Consider the following 21582-nt stretch of genomic DNA (forward strand, 5'->3'; position numbering starts at 1 on the left):
ATGGATGGATGGATGGATGGATGGATGGATGGATGGATGGATGGGGATGGATGGATGGATGGATGGATGGATGGATGGATGGATGGATGGATGGATGGATGGATGGATGGATGGATGGATGGATGGATGGATGGATAATTTTAACAGCAGTAGACGTGCGTCATCATGATGATTACGAGCACGAAAGGGTTAATTTTCTGTTTATTATTTCCAGGGTGTGTTTTGCTGGAGGTTCGACAGCAGTTAAGAGTGAGAAAATCTGTTCTCGTTTCATTGTTCTCGTTTCAGTTGTTCAGTAAGAATGTGCAGTTTGTGTAGTTACTTTTTTTTAAATTAAATTTGAATGAATCAGTGTGGTCGTAAACGTACCATATCCCAGATGTGACACGGGATTTATTTTTGTGGACTAATCAGCTCTGGCATTTCTGCAACATCCAAAAACTTTTGTATTTTTATTGTTTCTATTGTTATTATTGTTTCTAGTTCACCATCGCGTAAAACTGCTATGATGAGGAAGCCGATGCTGCTCTTTGGAACCTCTGGAGTTGCGTTTGTCATCTTCCTTTTCATTTACCAATTGGAGAATTCGAGAGACAGAAGAGGTACGATGCATGTGTGGAGTATATTTGTGATGTCCTTTAAATTTGACACATGTGAGTTACTCCTTTGTTGAATTGCTGTTTGAAATGACATGTTCCTGGTCCAGGTGTAAAGTAAACAGAACTGGCTCTGGCTTTTTAAATACCGCAAGTCTTTAAATCTTTGCCAGCCTGCTGCCGTGTTCCGCTCATTCTCCGTTTTTGTTGTAGTTGAAAGGATTCTGAAGCTGCACGAGCCGCGAAAAGCACTGCTGAGAGAAACGTGCCTCAAAAACAAGATGTATTCCGAGGGGAAAGAGAACTGGGAAGACATGCCGGTCCACGAGCTGGACTTCCTCGTCGTGGATGACAATCATGGCATCATCTACTGTTTTGTTCCCAAGGTGAGGCCGACACCATTTTAGCCCACAACAGCCTGTTGGTGAGACGCTTCATCTCATTCTCCGCTCCAGGTCGCCTGTACCAACTGGAAGAGGGTCATGGTTGCCCTGCACAAAAACAGTACCGGGCCTTATGAAGATCCGCTCTCCATCCCCCCTGAGTCGGTCCATGACAACGAGGTGCTGGCTTTCCTCAGCGACTTCCCAAAACCGGAGAGGATTGTCCGTTCCTGTCTTTCCATTCTCAACATCTCTTTATGTACTTTCTGTCTCGTCATTCTAGTTTACGTATTGTTGTCCTGCAGGCGAGGATGAAGCATTACACCAAGTTTCTGTTTGTTCGGAACCCGTTTGTTCGGCTCATCTCCGCCTTTCGGGACAAGTTTCAAAAGCGCAACAACCTTTTTTACCGAAGTACCAGCCGGCACATCCTGAAGAAGTACGGCAACATATCAGATCCACCAGCGAGCGTGGACGAGGCGTTCGATTCCGGGCTCCACGTCTCGTTTTCCAACTTCATACAGTTCCTGGTTGACCCTGAGACGGAGAAAGATGAACCCTTTGAGCCCCACTGGAAGCAGATGCACCGTCTCTGTCACCCGTGTCTCATCGAGTAAGGTCACTTTTTACAGAAGGGTTAGCGGCTGCTCACTAGTACTTCTGGTGTTTGAAGGAAATTAGCTTTTTAGCCTTGTTTAACCCAGGGGCAGGTGTGCCCACGACTCGGTGCCAATTGGGTTTCCATGCAAACAAAATCATTCCCTGTTTGAATATCAGTGCCTGATTGCCAACTCGAGTCACGGCGCATTGTTCTGCTTTGCAGTTACAACTTTATCGGTCACCAGGAGACCCTGCAGATGGACGTGGAACATCTGCTGACCATCCTAAATCTGGAGAACGACATCACGTTTCCCACTTCGTATGAAAACATTTCGACCCTGGATTATTTGTCAAACTGGTTTGGAGTACTGCCCCTAGAGGACAGGAGGAAGCTGTACAAGATCTACGAGCCAGACTTTGAACTTTTCGGCTACCCAAAGCCTGAAGAGTTGCTTCAAGATTAACGAAAAGTCGACGAACGGGATTAATTGACTTGTTAGATCCATTATATTAAAATTATCTCTTATTTGCTTTTACCTTGTTATATTCTTTATTCTTGTTATATTGTTTCTCATTACTTAATGTTTCTTATTATTTGTTAATGCTTAATGTTCATGATGCTTGATATGTCAACTCGAACTTCTCTGGTCAAGGGCGACAGAAATGCAGCTGCTGTGGGGAAGTGACAATGACTGGAGATAGAGCTGCAGGGCCTGACCCAGGAGGTGTTCATTTAATCTGTCTGATATGGAAGAATGTGCTGTGTGCGAGCTAATCAAATCAGTGAAGACCTACAGACCTATTATGATTTACAGTCTTTTGCTTTGTTTGGGACCTGCTATCTTGTGTTTCCCCCCTCCCTTTAGACACATTTAAATTCTGTGTAACTAGGGACCTCCTAATTTCAATAAAAGGATGTCTGAAGTTGTGCGTCAGAACGTGTTGGAGATCTGTAACTGAGCACATCTCTCCGTTCTCCTTGCAAGTAAAACTGTTGTCTTTGCCTCATTTGTTTTTCTCATGTTTCAGGTCGTTTGAACCTAACAACTTTGATCAAAAATGACTTGTTTTATATGTTGTCTATAGTGGCTTGTAGGGAAAGTTGATTAGCAGATTTAAAAAAACAAAAAAACAAAAGCTGGTACTGTTTTTGGGGAGCCTGTTCACTGCAAACATTGGACGCCACACAAAACCACCATGATGTACACACACACACACACACACACAACCAAAAATTCTCTCTCCGACCTTCATGGAGGGTTCGCTGTAAGCGTGTCAATAACTCGTCCATCTCTGTCAATATTTGTTCTGTACTGTTAGCTCTTTCACCACCTGAGTCTTAAAAGACAGACATCATGACACCTTTTAAAAAAATAAATAAATAAATAAAATGTACACAATCCAAAATGTAGTGGGAGAAAGTGTTTTGCACAGAACGTGACTGTGACACACAAAACAACTTTTAAGCAAAGCTAAAATTCGTAAGGAAACTCTCCAACCCTTTAGCCTTCAATTCAACTAAACAACGTCTAGTCTTTTCATTTAAAAACAGTCTCCAGTCCCTCATCTGTAGTGGCAATTTGTCTTGCGTATCAAACTATAAAACTTCAAATCAAGTGGCCACTGAGGCACCTAAGGACTAAATTTACACAGGATACAACAGAGTCCATTGTCCAGGCAAAAATAAAGATTTATTTTCCATCAACAAGCAAACAAACACTGGCCCTTTGCTGCCTCTCCTTCCCTGGTAAAATAAAACCTCATCCCTCCCAGGTATCCCGCACCAGCTACCCAGTACCTTCAAAATAAAAGCTTAGTCAAATACCCAAATTAACTGCAACAATGCTAAGTATCATAAACAAACTAAAAGCGTATTCCCCAAAACTAAACTACAAAAAATAACTACCGGTAAGTAAGAAGTGATTAAACATTACAAAGGTAACAAAGAGCTCCAACGTCATGCTTGTTCCTTGGGTAACCGGATGGTTAATGGGTATATGCGTATCTGCTGCGTATCTTCTGCATCCTGGGTCTATTTGTTTTGGCTGCCATGTGTGATGGCCTGCCCATGTGTCACATGGTGTTCCTAGCAGATGTGTGGTACACCCCAGGGTGTTGGGCTGGTTGTCCTGCTTTGCCCTTTAGTTTCTGTTTGCTTTTCTCAGTGCCATTTATTTAAATATCCCTTTTCAGCATATTGAGGAGTGGTTTAGTTATGTTTAGCACCATTGTCACCTGTTGGGTTTTGGGTGGAGGAGGAACAGCAGTGGTGCGGAGATTCTGTTAACTTATGTAGGTCTTCCTTGTTTTGTGGTTTGGGTTTGTGGATTTGCGTGTAGTTATTTCGGTGGATTTCTGTTTCTGTTTTGTGTTATGAGTGCTGAAAGTTCTAGTGACCTCTGCCACAGCTAGTTAGCATAGTCTCCCCTCTCAAACCGGCTGTACCCCTGAATGGTTGTACCCCTGTGATGGCTGCACTAGACATCCATCTTTTGGGGGGATTGGAACCGAACCATAATGACTGTTCATTTTAAGCATACAAAATGATTTTTATCAAATGTTAAATAAATGTTAATTCACTGCATCGTGCCTGAATTCATTTTGGCATTTACCTCTGTGGGTGGTCTTCGAACCCTAACCTTTGTTCACAAACTTGTTTTTCTGGTAATCATCTTTAGGGTTTTTAGTGTTTCTCGATAACGTGTTTACGACCGCTGGTTCCACTTTACGTGATTGAAGGATTAACATCAACCCCGACTGGATGAACGCACAATGGAGAGGAATAGGTTTATAACCCATTTTACTACCACACACACTTGCGTTACCGGAAGTCGAAGGCTCCATTATGGTCTAAACCAGGGGTCGGCAACCCAACATGTTGGAAGAGCCATATTGGACCAAAAAAACAAGAAACAAATCTGTCTGGAGACGCAAAAAATTAAAAGCCTTATATAAGGCTTTTAATAAAAGCTTGAAAAAGCTCCAGGGAGCCACTAGGGCGGCGCCAAAGAGCCGCATGCGGCTCCAGAGTCGCGGGTTGCCGACCCCTGGTCTAAAATATAAATAAAACTAAAGGCCACACTGCCCTCTTGTGGGGGATAACGTAACTAGTACACAGGACAGACGGCACTAGCGCGGCGGCGGATGCCGACGGACGACCCCCTGGAATGCTAATCGCTGTCCCTCTCCCGAGGTTAAGCCCTCGACTTGCTGGTGATGTTTTGGTAAAGTTTGAAAGCCAATTAAACGAGATTCAGTCGGGCGTTCCTAAACACTCCTCCCTGCCATCGCTCCTCGGTAGCTGCCTCATTTCCAGGGTGACGTCGGCGGGGTCCGCGGGCACGCCGGCGTCTGAATTGCGATGATGAGCTAGCCCCCGCGGCGACGCGGTTGCTGGTATGACGGTGTGCCCACCCCACCCCACCCCCAGCCCCATTCCCACTGTCCCTCAGTTTACAAGAAACAAAAAATAATAATAAAAGATCGAAGAAACAAACAGAAAAAAGAAATCCCCTCACCCCCAAACTGGGCCTGCCAGCACACCGTAAATTTCAAGTGTGTAAAGGTGTGTGTGTGTGTGTGTGCGGCCAAGGCCGCCAGAGTCTTTGAGAATATACGACGACTGCTCTGCGCGTGCGTGCGGAGGCTCCATGGGGGGTGAGGGGGACTCCTAGTATTTCTTCCCTGGGACGAACTCCTTCGCTTCAGGATTCAAGATGCTCTTCCTCTGCAAAGGAAAAGGGGGGAAATTAACCACCAAAGAAGAAGAGGAAGAGTTTTGCTCCCGTTTCTGGTCAACTCACCGCCACTTCCTCCAGGTTGCTGTGGTGGTCGCTGACCGACAAGCCATTGAGCTGCTGCTGCAGCTGGCCCACCCCCTGGTTGTTGAGGTCGCGCGATGGGATGAACCAGTCCTGGTCCTCCTCCTCCAGCATCTCCTGGAAGCAGCGCTCCAAGAACTCCTGCTCCAACAGCTCCTCCTCCACCTGGAAGTCAACCGACGGGCAGGAGAAACCGGTCAGGCGAAGAACTCGGGGTCGCTAAAAGTAAAAGGAGGAATCTTCATCACACCTGTCTGTTGTACTCCTCTTCGTTCTCCATCCACATGTACTCGGCGAAGGGGTTGGCGTCGTTGCTGTCTCCTCGGGAGTGGCGAGCACATGCCACGCCTGAAAAATTAGATTTTATAGACAAAAGATAAACAGCAGACAGGTAGGAAGCTGTGGTTATGCAACACGGTCGGGGGGTATATTTAAATTTATATTACACATTATTTGACCACTCTTGTGGCCTGGGGGGGGGGGGAATTGTCCCCTCACGGACAAATAAAGTTTTTCTGTTTTGAATGGTGCAAAACTGGCTGTCAATCATGTTCCTCCAGACAGGAGTCCGTTTATCTGAGATCAGTCTAGAATCAATAAGACCAGAATAAAGCGGCTGTTTTATTCTTATTGGTTCTTGAATGATTATCATCAAGACCTAATAATTATGCAGAAGTTGTGTCGAAGTCCCCGTTTGAAATGGCACATTTAAAAAAAATTAGTCAAACCACTTGACAGGAAAACTTTCAGACACCCCCAGAAATGGCAACTTTAACCTGACAGGCCTCTGTCACCCCACTGGGTCATGGTTTCCTCTCCTCTCCTCTCCTCTCCTCTCCTCTCCTCTCCTCTCCTCTCCTCTCCTCTCCTCCTCCTCATCAAGTAGACTAGTGATGCTATTTCGTGTATAGTTTTTCTGCCCCCCCCCCTTCTGTATTCATTTACAGGTATCGCTGCCTTCAGAGCTGCATAATGACCTCCGGCCCCGCTGACCCACTCAACCAGCAACTTATTCAATATTCAATATAATGTATTTTTGTATGTATTTCTATGCTCTATGCCTCTCCTCTCCTCTCCTCTCCTCTCCTCTCCTCTCCTCTCCTCTCCTCTCCTCTCCTCTCCTCTCCTCTCCTCTCCTCTCTCTCTTTACCCAGCCCCCCCATCAGCAGGAGGGTCCCCCTACATGAGCCTGGTCCTGCTCAAGGTTTCTTCCTGTTAAAGGGGAGTTTTTCCTGGCCACTGTTGCTTGTCTGGGGTCAGGCCCTGGGATTCTGGAAACCGCCTTGAAACAATTTTGATTGTAAAAGACGCTATATAAATAAAGATTGATTTGATTTGATTTGATTTGATTTGATTTGATTTGATTTGATTTGATTTGATTTGATTTGATTTGATTTGATTTTGAGTGAGGGAAGAATGGAGCAGGAGATCAACAGGCGGATCGGTGTGGCGTCCACAGTAATGTGGACTCTGCACCGGTCCATTGTGGTGAAGAGAGAGCTGTGCCAAAAGGCGAAGCTCTCAATTTACCGGTCAATCTTCATTCCTACCCTCATCTTGTTACAAAGATTGGAACATATGATTGGGATTAAAGGGACAGCACTAGACTGGTTTAGATCATATTTATCCGATAGATACCAGTTTGCTGATGTCCATGGCGTTCCCTCTTCATACAGTAGGGTTAGCCATGGAGTTACACAAGGTTCTGTACTTGGACCAATCCTTTTCACCTTGTACATGCTTCCCTTAGGGAACATTATTCGGCAGCATGGAATACATTTTCATTGTTATGCCGATGACACTCAGCTTAAAATTTCTGCGGGAGTGCTCTGTAAGATCTGGATAAAATTTGCAGCCACTTCAGAAGTCAGGTAGCGTCTCCTCACCGTTCTCACAGGGGCCCTCCGCTGGTTAAAACTGGTGATGTTAAAAAACACACAAAAGTGGTCAGACACGGCCAGATCCACAACCGAGGACCCACCCACGGACAGGCCATAGGTTATGACCAGGTCCAGGGTGCACCCTCTGCTGTGGGTCGGCTGCGTGACATGTTGTTTAAAATCCAAACTGTGAAGGAGGCTTAAAAATTCTCTGGACACTGGGTCCGAGGCGTTGTTGAGGTGTAGATTAAAATCACCAGTTATTAAAATCCTGTTGTATTTAGCGTAAATGATTGATAAAAATTCCGAGAATTGGCTGATAAAAGAGGTGGAGTATTGGGGTGGTCTGTAAACTGTTATGCATAAAATAGGAGGGCTGCTAAAAACAAAGGCATGATGCTCAAATGATGAAAACGAAATGAAAATGAAGAGACCTCACTTGATGACATTTCGGTCCTTGTTACTGAAGCGGTTCCACCTCCTTTCCTGCCCCCCCTTGTAGAAAATAAAAAGTTAAAATCTGGGGGGCAAGCCTCTGTGAGAACAGCAGGTGCATCAGTGCCAAGCCATGTCTCAGTAAGGAGAAAATCATCTAGTTTTCTGTCTAAAATTAAGTCGTTTACCATAAAAGATTTGTTTAAAAGAGAGCGCACGTTCAGCACCGGTTTATGTCCGTGCCGGACGTGCGCTCATCATGTCTTTTTATGGGAACAATAAAAGCACTGTTGCGTCTGGAAACAGTCCTGGGTTTCTGTCCATATGAAATGATGGTGTCAATGGAGTGAGTGATCTGTGATCCTGATGGCAGACATAGGAGTAGTGGTGGAGAGGCATGTATGGTGCAGCGTGCGGGGGGTGAGCGTATATGTGAGTGTGAGTGGGGGGCAGAGTGTTGGCGTGCATGTGGTGGAAGAAGTAGCTGGGGAGAGGGAAGTCTGGGCTTCTCTTCTTAGGCTGCTGCCCCCGCGACCCGACCCCGGATAAGCGGTAGAGGATGGATGGATGGATGGATGGATGGATGGATGGATGGATGGATGGATGGATGGATGGATGGATGGATGGATGGATGGATGGATGGATGGATGGATGGATGGATGGATGGATGGATGGATGGATGGATGGATGGATGGATGGATAATTTTAACAGCAGTAGACGTGCGTCATCATGATGATTACGAGCACGAAAGGGTTAATTTTCTGTTTATTATTTCCAGGGTGTGTTTTGCTGGAGGTTCGACAGCAGTTAAGAGTGAGAAAATCTGTTCTCGTTTCATTGTTCTCGTTTCAGTTGTTCAGTAAGAATGTGCAGTTTGTTTAGTTACTTTTTTTAAAATTAAATTTGAATGAATCAGTGTGGTCGTAAACGTACCATATCCCAGATGTGACACGGGATCTATTTTTGTGGACTAATCAGCTCTGGCATTTCTGCAACATCCAAAAACTTTTGTATTTTTATTGTTTCTATTGTTATTATTGTTTCTAGTTCACCATCGCGTAAAACTGCTATGATGAGGAAGCCGATGCTGCTCTTTGGAACCTCTGGAGTTGCGTTTGTCATCTTCCTTTTCATTTACCAATTGGAGAATTTGAGAGACAGAAGAGGTACGATGCATGTGTGGAGTATATTTGTGATGTCCTTTAAATCTGACACATGTGAGTTAATCCTTTGTTGAATTGCTGTTTGAAATGACATGTTCCTGGTCCAGGTGTAAAGTAAACAGAACTGGCTCTGGCTTTTTAAATACCGCAAGTCTTTAAATCTTTGCCAGCCTGCTGCCGTGTTCCGCTCATTCTCCGTTTTTGTTGTAGTTGAAAGGATTCTGAAGCTGCACGAGCCGCGAAAAGCACTGCTGAGAGAAACGTGCCTCAAAAACAAGATGTATTCCGAGGGGAAAGAGAACTGGGAAGACATGCCGGTCCACGAGCTGGACTTCCTCGTCGTGGATGACAATCATGGCATCATCTACTGTTTTGTTCCCAAAGTGAGGCCGACACCATTTTAGCCCACAACAGCCTGTTGGACAGACGCTTCATCTCATTCTCCGCTCCAGGTCGCCTGTACCAACTGGAAGAGGGTCATGGTTGCCCTGCACAAAAACAGTACCGGGCCTTACGAAGATCCGCTCTCCATCCCCCCTGAGTCGGTCCATGACAACGAGGTGCTGGCTTTCCTCAGCGACTTCCCAAAACCGGAGAGGATTGTCCGTTCCTGTCTTTCCATTGTCAACATCTCTTTATGTACTTTCTGTCTCGTCATTCTAGTTTACTTATTGTTGTCCTGCAGGCGAGGATGAAGCATTACACCAAGTTTCTGTTTGTTCGGAACCCGTTTGTTCGGCTCATCTCCGCCTTTCGGGACAAGTTTCAAAAGCGCAACAACCTTTTTTACCGAAGTACCAGCCGGCACATCCTGAAGAAGTACGGCAACATATCAGATCCACCAGCGAGCGTGGACGAGGCGTTCGATTCCGGGCTCCACGTCTCGTTTTCCAACTTCATACAGTTCCTGGTTGACCCTGAGATGGAGAAAGATGAACCCTTTGAGCCCCACTGGAAGCAGATGCACCGTCTCTGTCACCCATGTCTCATCGAGTAAGGTCACTTTTTACAGAAGGGTTAGCGGCTGCTCACTAGTACTTCTGGTGTTTGAATAAAATTAGCTTTTTAGCCTTGTTTAACCCAGGGGCAGGTGTGCCCACGACTCGGTGCCAATTGGGTTTCCATGCAAACAAAATCATTCCCTGTTTGAATATCAGTGCCTGATTGCCAACTCGAGTAACAGCGCATTGTTCTGCTTTGCAGTTACGACTTTATCGGTCACCAGGAGACCCTGCAGATGGACGTGGAACATCTGCTGACCATCCTAAATCTGGAGAACGACATCACGTTTCCCACTTCGCCTGAAAACATTTCGGCCCAGGACGATTTGTCAAACTGGTTTGGAGTACTGCCCCTAGAGGACAGGAGGAAGCTGTACAAGATCTACGAGCCAGACTTTGAACTTTTCGGCTACCCAAAGCCTGAAGAGTTGCTTCAAGATTAACGAAAAGTCGACGAACGGGATTAATTGACTTGTTAGATCCATTATATTAAAATTATCTCTTATTTGCTTTTACCTTGTTATATTCTTTATTCTTGTTATATTGTTTCTCATTACTTAATGTTTCTTATTATTTGTTAATGCTTAATGTTCATGATGCTTGATATGTCAACTCGAACTTCTCTGGTCAAGGGCGACAGAAATGCAGCTGCTGTGGGGAAGTGACAATGACTGGAGATAGAGCTGCAGGGCCTGACCCAGGAGGTGTTCATTTAATCTGTCTGATATGGAAGAATGTGCTGTGTGCGAGCTAATCAAATCAGTGAAGACCTACAGACCTATTATGATTTACAGTCTTTTGCTTTGTTTGGGACCTGCTATCTTGTGTTTCCCCCCTCCCTTTAGACACATTTAAATTCTGTGTAACTAGGGACCTCCTAATTTCAATAAAAGGATGTCTGAAGTTGTGCGTCAGAACGTGTTGGAGATCTGTAACTGAGCACATCTCTCCGTTCTCCTTGCAAGTAAAACTGTTGTCTTTGCCTCATTTGTTTTTCTCATGTTTCAGGTCGTTTGAACCTAACAACTTTGATCAAAAATGACTTGTTTTATATGTTGTCTATAGTGGCTTGTAGGGAAAGTTGATTACCAGATTTAAAAAAACAAAAAAACAAAAGCTGGTACTGTTTTTGGGGAGCCTGTTCACTGCAAACATTGGACGCCACACAAAACCACCATGATGTACACACACACACACACACACACAACCAAAAATTCTCTCTCCGACCCTCATGGAGGGTTCGCTGTAAGCGTGTCAATAACTCGTCCATCTCTGTCTATATTTGTTCTGTACTGTTAGCTCTTTTACCATCTGAGTCTTAAAAGACAGACATCATGACACCTTTTTAAAAAATAAATAAATAAATAAAATGTACACAATCCAAAATGTAGTGGGAGAAAGTGTTTTGCACAGAACGTGACTGTGACACACAAAACAACTTTTAGGCAAAGCTAAAATTCGTAAGGAAACTCTCCAACCCTTTAGCCTTCAATTCAACTAAACAACTTCTAGTCTTTTCATTTAAAAACAGTCTCCAGTCCCTCATCTGTAGTGGCAATTTGTCTTGTGTATCAAACTATAAAACTTAATCAAATCAAGTGGCCACTGAGGCACCTAAGGACTAAATTTACACAGGATACAACAGAGTCCATTGTCCAGGCAAAAATAAAGATTTATTTTCCATCAACAAGCAAACAAACACTGGCCCATTGCTGCCTCTCCTTCCCTGGTAAAATAAAACCTCATCCCTCCCAGGTATCCCGCACCAGCTACCCAGTACCTTCAAAATAAAAGCTTAGTCAAATACCCAAATTAACTGCAACAATGCTAAGTATCATAAACAAACTAAAAGTGTATTCCCCAAAACTAAACTGCAAAAAATAACTACCGGTAAGTAAGAAGTGATTAAACATTACAAAGGTAACAAAGAGCTCCAACATCATGCTTGTTCCTTGGGTAACCGGATGGTTAATGGGTATATGCGTATCTGCTGCGTATCTTCTGCATCCTGGGTCCTGCTTTGCCCTTTAGCTTCTGTTTGCTTTTCAAACCACTGGTCTAAAATATAAATAAAACTAAAGGCCACACTGCCCTCTTGTGGGGAATAACTTAACTAGCACTCAAGGTCAACTGAATTAAGAAAACGATGCCGCGTTGAATAAAGTGGTTGATTTGTATGAGTATTTACGAATGTGTATGTGCTTTTAATTTGGTAAAATGGAGTCTGTTATATTACAATAATGCCGGTGGTTTGTAAAATATTTTCCCTTTTTTTGGTTGCGTCAAAGTCACATAGGATTTAAACCAAGATCAGGAATAATCTCCATAGTCAGAAGTATTCACATGGTAATTCGGAATTACCTCTGCAGTCTTAACTTCATCTTCTTCTCTCGGACTTACAGGAGCTCTCCACCTTCACCCTGGAGAGGGCTCAGGATGGCGGCGTGAGGATGGAGACCGGGAAGGGCAAGTGTCCCTTCGAGCCCAGTCAGCACTACACGGCTGTCATGGCAGGTGGGGGCTGCACAGAGGAGCCATTCCCATGTTTTATTTCTGCACTGTACTTGAGCGCCTTGCGTTGTAACCCCTCCAGACGGCACCCTCTACACGGCCGCCACCAGCAACTTCCTGGGAACGCTCTTCGACATCTCCAGGGCAACGGGGCCCGAACAGGGACGCATCCGCACTGAGCAATCCATCAACTGGCTGAATGGTAACTTAAACGGAACCGAAGCATCGCGGGTAAAAACATTTGTCACGAGGGAAATTAAGAGCGCGTGCGTGCCCGTGTGTGTCGCCCAGACCCCGAGTTCGTGAGCTCGGCCTTCATACAGCAGTCCGCAGAGAGCAACCCCACGGGAGACGACGACAAGATCTACTTCTTCTTCACCGAGGTGGCCAAAGAGTACGACCTGTACACCAAAGTGAAAGTTCCCCGGGTGGCCAGGGTGTGCAAGGTGAGCCAGGTGACGATAGCTGACCCCGCCACATGAATTCCGTCTGGCTTATCTTTGGCTTCGCTCGTCTGTTCAGTCGGACGTGGGGGGGATGAAGACGCTGCAGCGGCGCTGGACTACGTTTCTCAAGGCGCAGCTGGTGTGCGAGGACAAACCCAGCGGCCAGCGCTACAACGTGCTGACAGATGTGTTCACCACGCAGCAAACGCCGGGCGACCCGAGCAGCACGCACTTTTATGGGCTGTTCACCTCCCAGTGGTTAGCCAATGACAAAAATAAAGGTCTTTTTTTACTCTGAGAACTTCCTGTCATGCTCATTGGTTTGTTTCTTTTAGGGAGAGAGAAGAGCTGTCAGCGGTGTGTGTGTTCAGCCTGTCTGACATCAATAAAGTACTGAACGGTCCCTTTAAAGAGCTGAAGAAAACCAGCGAGAACTGGATCAACCCTGAACCGGTCCCCACACCAAGACCGGGCCAGGTACTGAACCACAACACTCTCTTATTAATTAAAAAAAATATATAAATGACTTATTATTCCTTCTTTCCATGTTCTATAGTGTTTGAATGATGCATTGAAAGCTGAAGGGTTCGAGACCTCCCTGAAACTCCCAGACAAGGTGCTGACATTCGTGAGGGACCATCCCCTGATGGAGAACAGCGTCTCCGCAGCGCCCCTGCTGGTACGGAAGGGTATCACATACACCAAGCTTGCAGTGACGCAGGCGGAGCGTAAGGGGGCGGTATTGCACCTCGGAACAGGTAAGCGGAGAGGGATTCAGGACAAAATTAAAAGGGCACGCGTGTAAACTAAACCCCACATTTGTGCGTACAGACCGCGGGGAGCTCCACCGCGTGGCGGTAGTGGACCAGAACACAACCTTGCTGCAGGAGATCCCTCTGTTCCCATCACAGGAGCCCATCAACAACATATTATTGCACCAGGTAGAGCATTTGCACACAACTATGCTCTCATACGTACATGCTTCCGCCGTGCACACACGTGTTGGCTACGTGTCTCCAGGGTCGGGCTCTGGTGGGCAGCCCCCTGTATCTGGCCCGAGTCTCCGCTGAAGGCTGCGGTCTTTATCCCAGCTGTGAGGTGTGTGCCAGAGCCAGAGGTTTGGGTTGTGAATGGAACACAAAGGAAGAAGTCTGCAAGGAAACAACAGCAGAGTGAGTGCATCAGGAACTGAGGAACCAGATTTTCTCCTTTTTGGTGGCTCTAATATGGAGATGTGGTGGATTTTGTGTGTGATTCCAGGCCCGGGTCGGGAGACATTGTAGATGAAGCCTTGAGAAAGTGCGTCATAGGAGAAGGTGAGTTTATCTCCTTTGTTCCCACCTCAAATAAGAGAAATTCCCTTTTAAAATTCCCATGCGGTCTCCAGGTCGCTGCAGTCCCTCCATCAGAGAGATGCGCGTCTCTCTGGGCCTGCGTCTCCTGTTGCCGTGCGTCCAGCTGTCCCCCAGGCCCTGTAGCTGGGAGCATCCTCCTGACAGACACACCAGGCAGCACCACTCAAGCCTGGAGATGGTGGTCTCAGAGAAGAGCCTCGGAAAATACGTCTGCACCTGCCAGGTGCGTCATGAACGCTAGTGAGCGCCAGCACCAGGTGGCGTGCTACGTTAACAGTGGAAAACTTTGTCCTGCAGGAGGGGGGACCGAGCGTCAGAGATCCCACCCCTTGCCGGAGAGCAGAGTACCAGCTGACTCTGGAAGACCCCACCGCCGGGGGGGCGGTGGCGGTGGCCGGGAACCGTCATGTTGTGGCGGTCTACATCCTCCTGTTCTTTTTGGGTTTGGTGTTGGGCATGTGCCTCCTGTACTTCCTGACCCACCGACACAGCCGCCCCTGCCAGGGCCACCACCTGCCAGACAATTCCGTGTCCTCGGAGAAGGGCCGGGAGTTGCTGGGCTCGTCGGCCACGCCGCAGTCCCCGAGCAGCGCCACCCTGCTGTCGGAGGGCTTCACGCTGACGGAGAAACGCAACGGGACGGCGACCACCACCACCACGTCGTCCACGCTGCACAGCAGCCAGGGTAACGGCGGCCACCATTACAGCGGCACGCTCGTCAGCAGCAACCCAAGCAACGGCCACGGCAACTCCATCTACGGCAACTGCAGGCGAAGCAGCGGCAGCTTGAAGTTTGCCACGGAAATATTAGCCGCAGACATGCTGGATGGACGGACAGGGGAAAGGGCAAAGCTTAGGGGGGTGGAGAGAGAGGCGAGGCAGGGGGACGAGGTGGAGAAGGGCCTCAGGGATGGGGCAGGGGACGGAATGAAAGGACTGGAGGAGGATCTGGCCAGCTTTCCCATGTTTAAATCACCTGCACCACTGGCAAAGTGTGAAGAAAGCTCCATATGAAAACCCAGCGTGTGTCAGATCGCACCCCTTCACGCCTCCAAAAGAACCGAATACTGGGGGGGGGGGGGGGGGGGGGGGGGGGGGGGGGGGGGGGGGGGGGGGGGGGGGGGGGGGGGGGGGGGGGGGGGGGGGGGGGTCGACCTTGTAAATGGGCCACCGCCACATGAAACACAGGCGGCGTGGTGTGAAGAGAGGTTACTGGATGAGTGAGAGAGACCCAGGAGACAGAACGCATGTTGCGAGTCACTCAGGATGAAAACTGCGGCAGAATAACTGTAAATAGATCCGATGTATATATGAGCAATCTGAGCGCGGCAGGAGACGCTTTAAATGTTTCACCCAATCAAAAGATGAAACGTCTACGCGCGTAGACACGGAAAAGCCATATTACTTCTGTTGTATTCTCGTGACGGCACTGCAAAAGACAAGTGCACTTTCTCTGTCTCTGTTCTGTCTCGTCGACGCTCCACTTGAATCCCAGGCCCGTGGGTCGGAGGGCACCAAAGAACTGCGGGGCCCCAACACGGAAGGTGCTGGTCCTGTCAGAGACGATGCTTGAAGGACTCGGTTCAGTGCTTCAGTGACGGGGTTGTCCTTTGTCCTCGCAGGTAAAGAGGATGTTGAGGCCGGTTGTGTAGTGATCCCAAATGTCCAGCAGGTGTCAGTAAGTGCCAGCTAAGCACACCTGTCACTGGTCAGAATGAACTTGCCCGGACAAGAAACCACTATTGCTTTATGAGCGTCCAGTTCCAGAAAGTGTACCGTTTTGTTATGTTGTTTTGTAATAAAGCTTTTAAAATAAATGTGTCGCCGTGATGTCTGATTCGATGCCATGCATTGTTGAGGTTAAAGGTCAGCGGGTAATGACCAACTGCGGACTTATTTCCAGTCATCGAAAGGATACGTCCTGCAAATCCAACATTTTGATTCCATATACTTTGCTATGTTTGAAACATTAAATAACGAAACTAAACTGTGTTTAGGTGTTCACAAGCGAGAAGCTGTCACAATATTAATTATAAAATTAGCTTAGAAGTACCCAAATTATTTTTGATGTTACAAAATGACCTATTTAAGACGTATACGTCGATCAATTTGAAAATAGAACTCATTAAAGGAATAAAAACGCACCAATTTAACCAGGTTTCTTGTGACGAACAAATCTGGGGGACAGCGATGACTCATTTAAAAAGTTGTTACCGTTAATTAAATCCCCTCCTTGTTTCTCCTTCGGAACCACTATCGCTCATAGCGCAACTTCCACAGAATTAAATAACGCACCCTATCCGAGTCGTTGTCACCGGATGTTGTTTTCTTAACAGCGTTTACTAATTAATTTTAATTTTTAATTTTGTGATGCTGCGACGAGCTGGACAAAATTTGAAGGGAGGGAAAGTCGATGCTCATGCGCACATCCGCCTGGCCCCGGTTCTGGTGTTGGAGCATCAGGTGGTTGAACAGAACCCAGGCTAGATTGTGTCCGGCAGCTTCTCAGTCCGTTTGGAAGGGGACATCAGCCGGGCTGGCGGGTGAGCATGTTGATTGGTATTATAAATAAAATAATTTTAACAGCAGCGGACGTGCGTCGTCATGATGATTACGAGCACGAAAGGGTTAATTTTCTGTTTATTATTTCCAGGGTGTGTTTTGCTGGACGTTCGACAGCAGTTAAGGGTGAGAAAACCTGTTCTCGTTTCATTGTTCTCGTTTCAATTGTTCAGTAAGAATGTGCAGTTTGTTTAGTTACTTTTTTTTAATTAAATTTGAATGAATCAGTGTGGTCGTAAACGTACCATATCCCAGATGTGACACGTGATTTATTTTTGTGGACTAACTATAAACTAATTATTCAGCACTGGCATTTCTGCAACATCCAGCAACTTTTGTAATTTTATTGTTTCTAGTTCACCATCGCGTAAAACTGCTATGATGAGGAAGCCGATGCTGCTCTTTGGAACCTCTGGAGTTGCGTTTGTCATCTTCCTTTTCATTTACCAATTGGAGAATTTGAGAGAAAGAAGAGGTACGATGCATGTGTGGAGTATATTTGTGATGTCCTTTAAATCTGACACATGTGAGTTAATCCTTTGTTGAATTGCTGTTTGAAATGACATGTTCCTGGTCCAGGTGTAAAGTAAACAGAACTGGCTCTGGCTTTTTAAATACCGCGAGTCTTTAAATCTTTGCCAGCCTGCTGCCGTGTTCCGCTCATTCTCCGTTTTTGTTGTAGTTGAAAGGATTCTGAAGCTGCACGAGCCGCGAAAAGCACTGCTGAGAGAAACGTGCCTCAAAAACAAGATGTATTCCGAGGGGAAAGAGAACTGGGAAGACATGCCGGTCCACGAGCTGCACTTCCTCGTCGTGGATGACAATCATGGCATCATCTACTGTTTTGTTCCCAAGGTGAGGCCGACACCATTTTAGCCCACAACAGCCTGTTGGTGAGACGCTTCATCTCATTCTCCGCTCCAGGTCGCCTGTACCAACTGGAAGAGGGTCATGGTTGCCCTGCACAAAAACAGTACCGGGCCTTATGAAGATCCGCTCTCCATCCCCCCTGAGTCGGTCCATGACAACGAGGTGCTGACTTTCCTCAGCGACTTCCCAAAACCGGAGAGGATTGTCCGTTCCTGTCTTTCCATTCTCAACATCTCTTTATGTACTTTCTGTCTCGTCATTCTAGTTTACGTATTGTTGTCCTGCAGGCGAGGATGAAGCATTACACCAAGTTTCTGTTTGTTCGGAACCCGTTTGTTCGGCTCATCTCCGCCTTTCGGGACAAGTTTCAAAAGCGCAACAACCTTTTTTACCGAAGTACCAGCCGGCACATCCTGAAGAAGTACGGCAACATATCAGATCCACCAGCGAGCGTGGACGAGGCGTTCGATTCCGGGCTCCACGTCTCGTTTTCCAACTTCATACAGTTCCTGGTTGACCCTGAGATGGAGAAAGATGAACCCTTTGAGCCCCACTGGAAGCAGATGCACCGTCTCTGTCACCCGTGTCTCATCGAGTAAGGTCACTTTTTACAGAAGGGTTAGCGGCTGCTCACTAGTACTTCTGGTGTTTGAAGGAAATTAGCTTTTAGCCTTGTTTAACCCAGGGGCAGGTGTGCCCACGACTCGGTGCCAATTGGGTTTCCATGCAAACAAAATCATTCCCTGTTTGAATATCAGTGCCTGATTGCCAACTCGAGTAACAGCGCATTGTTCTGCTTTGCAGTTACGACTTTATCGGTCACCAGGAGACCCTGCAGATGGACGTGGAACATCTGCTGACCATCCTAAATCTGGAGAACGACATCACGTTTCCCACTTCGTATGAAAACATTTCGACCCTGGATTATTTGTCAAACTGGTTTGGAGTACTGCCCCTAGAGGACAGGAGGAAGCTGTACAAGATCTACGAGCCAGACTTTGAACTTTTCGGCTACCCAAAGCCTGAAGAGTTGCTTCAAGATTAACGAAAAGTCGACGAACGGGATTAATTGACTTGTTAGATCCATTATATTAAAATTATCTCTTATTTGCTTTTACCTTGTTATATTCTTTATTCTTGTTATATTGTTTCTCATTACTTAATGTTTCTTATTATTTGTTAATGCTTAATGTTCATGATGCTTGATATGTCAACTCGAACTTCTCTGGTCAAGGGCGACAGAAATGCAGCTGCTGTGGGGAAGTGACAATGACTGGAGATAGAGCTGCAGGGCCTGACCCAGGAGGTGTTCATTTAATCTGTCTGATATGGAAGAATGTGCTGTGTGCGAGCTAATCAAATCAGTGAAGACCTACAGACCTATTATGATTTACAGTCTTTTGCTTTGTTTGGGACCTGCTATCTTGTGTTTCCCCCCTCCCTTTAGACACATTTAAATTCTGTGTAACTAGGGACCTCCTAATTTCAATAAAAGGATGTCTGAAGTTGTGCGTCAGAACGTGTTGGAGATCTGTAACTGAGCACATCTCTCCGTTCTCCTTGCAAGTAAAACTGTTGTCTTTGCCTCATTTGTTTTTCTCATGTTTCAGGTCGTTTGAACCTAACAACTTTGATCAAAAATGACTTGTTTTATATGTTGTCTATAGTGGCTTGTAGGGAAAGTTGATTAGCAGATTTAAAAAAACAAAAAAACAAAAGCTGGTACTGTTTTTGGGGAGCCTGTTCACTGCAAACATTGGACGCCACACAAAACCACCATGATGTACACACACACACACACACACAACCAGAAATTCTCTCTCCGACCTTCATGGAGGGTTCGCTGTAAGCGTGTCAATAACTCGTCCATCTCTGTCAATATTTGTTCTGTACTGTTAGCTCTTTCACCACCTGAGTCTTAAAAGACAGACATCATGACACCTTTTAAAAAAATAAATAAATAAATAAAATGTACACAATCCAAAATGTAGTGGGAGAAAGTGTTTCGCACAGAACGTGACTGTGACACACAAAACAACTTTTAAGCAAAGCTAAAATTCGTAAGGAAACTCTCCAACCCTTTAGCCTTCAATTCAACTAAACAACGTCTAGTCTTTTCATTTAAAAACAGTCTCCAGTCCCTCATCTGTAGTGGCAATTTGTCTTGCGTATCAAACTATAAAACTTCAAATCAAGTGGCCACTGAGGCACCTAAGGACTAAATTTACACAGGATACAACAGAGTCCATTGTCCAGGCAAAAATAAAGATTTATTTTCCATCAACAAGCAAACAAACACTGGCCCTTTGCTGCCTCTCCTTCCCTGGTAAAATAAAACCTCATCCCTCCCAGGTATCCCGCACCAGCTACCCAGTACCTTCAAAATAAAAGCTTACTCAAATACCCAAATTAACTGCAACAATGCTAAGTATCATAAACAAACTAAAAGCGTATTCCCCAAAACTAAACTACAAAAAATAACTACCGGTAAGTAAGAAGTGATTAAACATTACAAAGGTAACAAAGAGCTCCAACGTCATGCTTGTTCCTTGGGTAACCGGATGGTTAATGGGTATATGCGTATCTGCTGCGTATCTTCTGCATCCTGGGTCTATTTGTTTTGGCTGCCATGTGTGATGGCCTGCCCATGTGTCACATGGTGTTCCTAGCAGATGTGTGGTACACCCCAGGGTGTTGGGCTGGTTGTCCTGCTTTGCCCTTTAGTTTCTGTTTGCTTTTCTCAGTGCCATTTATTTAAATATCCCTTTTCAGCATATTGAGGAGTGGTTTAGTTATGTTTAGCACCATTGTCACCTGTTGGGTTTTGGGTGGAGGAGGAACAGCAGTGGTGCGGAGATTCTGTTAACTTATGTAGGTCTTCCTTGTTTTGTGGTTTGGGTTTGTGGATTTGCGTGTAGTTATTTCGGTGGATTTCTGTTTCTGTTTTGTGTTATGAGTGCTGAAAGTTGTAGTGACCTCTGCCACAGCTAGTTAGCATAGTCTCCCCTCTCAAACCGGCTGTACCCCTGAATGGTTGTACCCCTGTGATGGCTGCACTAGACATCCATCTTTTGGGGGGATTGGAACCGAACCATAATGACTGTTCATTTTAAGCATACAAAATGATTTTTATCAAATGTTAAATAAATGTTAATTCACTGCATCGTGCCTGAATTCATTTTGGCATTTACCTCTGTGGGTGGTCTTCGAACCCTAACCTTTGTTCACAAACTTGTTTTTCTGGTAATCATCTTTAGGGTTTTTAGTGTTTCTCGATAACGTGTTTACGACCGCTGGTTCCACTTTACGTGATTGAAGGATTAACATCAACCCCGACGCAATTTAAATCTGTACATCCGACACAACACTGTTCTTTAATGGTGTTGGATTATACATTTCTTTCCACTCTTTTGCTCCCAATGTGGACATGATCAGGGTACAATTAATACAGGTGGGACCTTTTGACAGGAGCCTGGGACCCTGGGCGGAACAGGAACATTTTCAACTGGCTTTAAATGATGGCTCAGAACAGAAGGGTGCAGCTGGCAGGCAGCAGGAGCCAACTCTGTTACATCCAAGCTGTACAAACAGGTCCCCCCCCCCACACACACACACACACACACACACACTCTTTGCAATGTAACAATGATTGTACATTTATGATTGTACATTTTCTTCAAGGACACCGCGAGGCCGTGGCCTGCGTAGACCGCTGCAGGTGCTGTGCTCGACTCTACATAAACTTTGAAAATGCTGCAAGTCCAGGAGCGTGGCTGGTGTCTCCTTCTCTGTTGTGCAGTAGTGAAGTTGGTGGTGCTTGAACTTGACCAAGAAGTAGGAGATGGGGGCAGAAATGAGTCAGTAGCAGCAACCATTGCTAATCCAGACATCAATTTTGACTGGATGAACGCACAATGGAGAGGAATAGGTTTATAACCCATTTTACTACCACACACAC

The 21582-nt window shown here is 46.0% G+C and overlaps 5 protein-coding genes across 6 annotated transcripts; 4 read left to right on the plus strand and 1 right to left on the minus strand.

Moving 5' to 3' along the window:
* Window positions 1–218: 218 nt before the first annotated feature.
* Window positions 219–2199, plus strand: LOC105419792 (carbohydrate sulfotransferase 12-like). Its single transcript, XM_029840479.1, has 5 exons — window positions 219–602; window positions 810–982; window positions 1052–1201; window positions 1285–1592; window positions 1803–2199. Exons 1-5 carry the CDS (start codon window positions 506–508, stop codon window positions 2041–2043), a joined length of 969 nt encoding a protein of 322 aa, XP_029696339.1. The 5' UTR covers window positions 219–505; the 3' UTR covers window positions 2044–2199.
* Window positions 2200–4798: 2599 nt separating this feature from the next.
* On the minus strand, window positions 4799–7729 carry LOC101076173 (polyadenylate-binding protein-interacting protein 2B-like). Its single transcript, XM_029841080.1, has 4 exons — window positions 7720–7729; window positions 5651–5748; window positions 5383–5565; window positions 4799–5306 (listed from the first exon to the last, which is right to left on the minus strand). The coding sequence occupies exons 1-4, from the start codon at window positions 7727–7729 to the stop codon at window positions 5250–5252; spliced, it is 348 nt and encodes a 115-aa protein (XP_029696940.1). The 3' UTR covers window positions 4799–5249.
* Window positions 7730–8472: 743 nt separating this feature from the next.
* LOC101075424 (carbohydrate sulfotransferase 12-like) lies at window positions 8473–10479 on the plus strand. The gene is made up of 5 exons (XM_011620176.2): window positions 8473–8882; window positions 9090–9262; window positions 9332–9481; window positions 9565–9872; window positions 10083–10479. The coding sequence occupies exons 1-5, from the start codon at window positions 8786–8788 to the stop codon at window positions 10321–10323; spliced, it is 969 nt and encodes a 322-aa protein (XP_011618478.2). The 5' UTR covers window positions 8473–8785; the 3' UTR covers window positions 10324–10479.
* Window positions 10480–12261: 1782 nt separating this feature from the next.
* Window positions 12262–15276, plus strand: LOC105418949 (semaphorin-4F-like; the record flags this gene model as incomplete). The annotated part of the gene is made up of 11 exons (XM_029840477.1): window positions 12262–12394; window positions 12474–12593; window positions 12683–12837; window positions 12914–13095; window positions 13173–13314; window positions 13394–13595; window positions 13669–13778; window positions 13858–14009; window positions 14098–14153; window positions 14225–14415; window positions 14490–15276. Coding segments are annotated over 11 exons (2160 nt in total), but the record flags the coding sequence as incomplete, so codon positions are not given.
* A 1227-nt stretch (window positions 15277–16503) lies between these two features.
* Window positions 16504–18825, plus strand: LOC101070395 (carbohydrate sulfotransferase 12-like). Of its 2 annotated transcripts, XM_029840478.1 has the most exons (7): window positions 16504–16735; window positions 16846–16880; window positions 17111–17229; window positions 17437–17609; window positions 17679–17828; window positions 17912–18219; window positions 18429–18825. In XM_029840478.1, the coding sequence occupies exons 3-7, from the start codon at window positions 17133–17135 to the stop codon at window positions 18667–18669; spliced, it is 969 nt and encodes a 322-aa protein (XP_029696338.1). In that variant the 5' UTR covers window positions 16504–16735; window positions 16846–16880; window positions 17111–17132; the 3' UTR covers window positions 18670–18825. The 2 variants fall into 2 exon arrangements, with proteins under 2 accessions (XP_029696338.1, XP_011617469.2); XM_011619167.2 differs by lacking the exons at window positions 16504–16735; window positions 16846–16880 and having other exon boundaries at window positions 16904–17229.
* Window positions 18826–21582: the final 2757 nt, after the last annotated feature.

Source organism: Takifugu rubripes, chromosome 8 (genome assembly GCF_901000725.2).
Source record: "Takifugu rubripes chromosome 8, fTakRub1.2, whole genome shotgun sequence".
Classification (NCBI taxonomy): domain Eukaryota; kingdom Metazoa; phylum Chordata; class Actinopteri; order Tetraodontiformes; family Tetraodontidae; genus Takifugu; species Takifugu rubripes.